Source organism: Mandrillus leucophaeus, unplaced genomic scaffold (assembly GCF_000951045.1).
Source record: "Mandrillus leucophaeus isolate KB7577 unplaced genomic scaffold, Mleu.le_1.0 Scaffold66, whole genome shotgun sequence".
Taxonomy (NCBI): Eukaryota; Metazoa; Chordata; class Mammalia; order Primates; family Cercopithecidae; genus Mandrillus; species Mandrillus leucophaeus.
In genome coordinates, this window is record NW_012107141.1 from 5,712,646 (window position 1) to 5,715,770 (window position 3,125).

At 46.0% G+C, this 3,125-nt stretch overlaps 1 protein-coding gene across 1 annotated transcript in view; it reads left to right on the forward strand.

Annotated features, from left to right (window-relative positions):
- Positions 1-3,125, forward strand: part of PTPMT1 (protein tyrosine phosphatase, mitochondrial 1) — a 7,165-nt gene that overhangs the window by 2,036 nt on the left and 2,004 nt on the right. Inside the window, exon 3 of the mRNA XM_012001449.1 lies at positions 1,987-2,178. Within this exon, the coding sequence (XP_011856839.1) occupies positions 1,987-2,178 (192 nt within the window). The remainder of the gene's footprint in view (positions 1-1,986; positions 2,179-3,125) is intronic.

Sequence of the window (3,125 nt, forward strand, 5' to 3'; positions counted from 1 at the left end):
ATACTCATTATTAAGAGGTTAATAATAAGAGTAGCTGGAGGATATCTGAAGTCTTAAAGCATAAAGTTTGCCCAGTTGCCAGAGACCTTATTTCTCCTATTTCTTCTTTTTTTTTTTGAGACAGAGTCTCACATCTCACTCCATTGTCCAGGCTAGAGTGCAATGGTGCAATCTCGGCTCACTGCAACATCTGCCTCCCGGTTCAAGTGATTCTCCTGCCTCAGCCTCCCAAGTAGCTGGAATTACAGGTGCCCGCCACCATGCCTGGCTAATTTTTGTATTTTTTGTGGAGATAGGGTTTTGCCATGTTGGCCAGAGTCATCTCGAACTCCTGACCTCAGGCGATTCACCCACCTTGGCCTCTCAAAATCTGGGATTACAGGCGAGAGCCATCACACCTGGCCACCTATTTCTTCTTTGTAAGTGATGACATTGCACTAATGAAGGTCAGTGCATTGTTTTAATTTAATTTTTTTTTGTTTTTTTTTGTTTTCCAGACGGAGTCTTGCGCCTGGCCCATTCTTTTAATTTTAAAATGATAACCCTATTTTCTACCATGTGCTTCCTCAAAAAAAAAGTGGTGAAAAAAAAGGAGACTTATGGACAGAGAAATAGAAAGCCCTGGCAAAATATTGTACCCCAAATCTGCAGCTGAATCACTACACAGGTGCCAAAATTATACAAAAAAAAGTTACACTGGCTGGGCCTGGTGGCTCATGCCTGTAATCCCAACACTTTGGGAGGCTGAGACAGGAGGATGGCTTGAGGATAGGAGATTGAGACCAGCCTGGGTAACATAGCGAGACCCCCATCTCCACACACAAAAATAACAAAATTAGCGAGGCACAGTGGCGTGCAGCTGTAGTCACAGCTTCTCAGGAGGCAGAGGTGGGAGGACTGCTTGAGCTTAGGAGTTTGAAGCTGCAGGGAGCCATGATTGCACACCACTGCTCTCTGACCTGAGCGACATAGCAAGATCGTGTCTCTAAAATAAAATATGTATATTTTTTGAGATGTTGTTTTTCTCTTGTCACCCAGGCTGGAATACAATGGTGTGATCTCTGCTCACTGCAACCTCTCTCTCCTGGGTTAAACAATTCTCCTGCCTCAGCCTCCCTAGTAGGTGGGATTACAGGCGTCCGCCACCAGGCCTGGCTAATTTTTGTATTTTTATTAGAGACAGGGTTTCACCATGTTAGCCAGGCTGGTCTCGAACTCCTGACCTTAGGTGATCTGCCCACCTCAGCCTTACAAATTGTTGGGATTACAGGCGTGAGCCACCATGCCCGGCCGAAATAAAATGTTAAGATGTTTGCAGCTGAATTTTTTGCAGCTAAAATATATATAGCTAATATTTTGCAGCTAAATATTCAAGTACACAAAGGGTAGTTTAAGAACACTTTACCTGCTGGTGTGGTGGCTCACACCTGTAATCCCAGCAATTTGGGAGGCTGAGGCGGGCAGATGACCTGAGGTTAGGAGTTCGAGACTATCCTGGCCAACATGATGAAATCCCGTCTCTACTAAAAATACAATTAGCCAGGCTCGGTGGCGCGTGCCTGTGGGCCCAGCTACTCAGGAGGCTGAGGCAGGAGAATCGCTTGAACCTGGGAGGTGGAGGTTGCAGTGAGCGGAGATCACACCACTGCACTCCAGCCTGGGCAACAGAGCGAGACTCTGCCTTAATAAAAGAAAAGGAACACTTTAAATCTTGGACATAATTCTAACTCAGCAGCATAGCTGCTGTTTGATGAAAAACCAACTATGTAGGCCAGCCATTTTAAAGACATTTCTGTCCTCACCCGGAATGGGAAAAAAAAGCATTTCTGTAAGGAGTTTCTATTTTAGAAAACAGGAAACAGTGTATTCCCATTGTAGTAAACCCTGAAACTTCCCTGTTGCTTTGCTGCCTCTTAGGAGCCCCTTATCATCCCACCCACATCAGGTTTTTTTCATTCTTTTTCATACTGGTGGACCTGGTTCCAGGAGTGGAAGAGACTAGGAGTCGAGCAGCTGCGGCTCAGCACAGTAGACATGACTGGAATCCCTACCTTGGACCACCTCCAGAAGGGAGTCCAATTTGCTCTCAAGTACCAGTCGCTGGGCCAGTGTGTCTACGTGCATTGTAAGGCTGGGCGCTCCAGGAGTGCCACTATGGTGGCAGCATACCTGATTCAGGTACAAAAGTTCTTTCTGGGCTGGGCATCGTGGTACATGCTTACAATCCTAGCATTTTGGGAGGCTTGAAGTGGGAGGATGGCTTGAGCCCAGGAGTTTGAGACCAGACTGGGCAACATGGCAAAGCCGTCTCTACAAAAAATACAAAAAGTTAGCTCGGTTTGGTGGTGTGCACCTGTAGTCCCAGCTACTTGGGAGGCTGAGATGGAAGGATCACCTGAGCCCGGTAGGTAGAGGCTGCAGTGAGCCATGATTTGTGCCACTGCACTGCAGCATGGCCGACACAGTGAAACCCTCTCTCAAAAAAAAAAAAAAAAAAAAAAAATCTTTCTGGTCCCATTTATAGCAGATTTCCAGAACTTCAATAGCATGGTCTACTGGTGGGCCTTGTTGGAAGGAGCTGTGTGCTTGATTTCAGGCTGTTGGGAGGTGGTGTGGTATGATGGAAAGCACCTGAGCCTTATGACAGGCTAACCTGGGGCTCTGCCGCCTGCCAGTGAGGATCAGCAAAAGTGACTGATACCTAATGCTGTTTTCTCAAACTAAATGTATTATGAAGTTTAAATAAGAAATTACATCAAGTGCTGGCTACAGCAGGCACTCTAAAAATGGAGTTGCAAAAGATATTCAACCCCAGCAAAAGGCTAGACACTTGTTCTAATACCATGTCAGGGAACAATACTGTAGATAATAGTGATGATCATTTTCAGCTTTATAGTACTCAAGTTTCTTCAAGTATTCCAGAGTCAAGTTCTGGATATTAGTTTCTGGAAACAGGCTCCAAACTAGATTCTGCCTGTTAATTTGTCATGATTGGCAGGTGGGATGCTTTAAAAATATTTAGGAGAGGCCGGGCGCGGTGGCTCAAGCCTGTAATCCCAGCACTTTGGGAGGCCGAGACGGGCGGATCACGAGGTCAGGAGATCGAGACCATCCTGGTTAATACG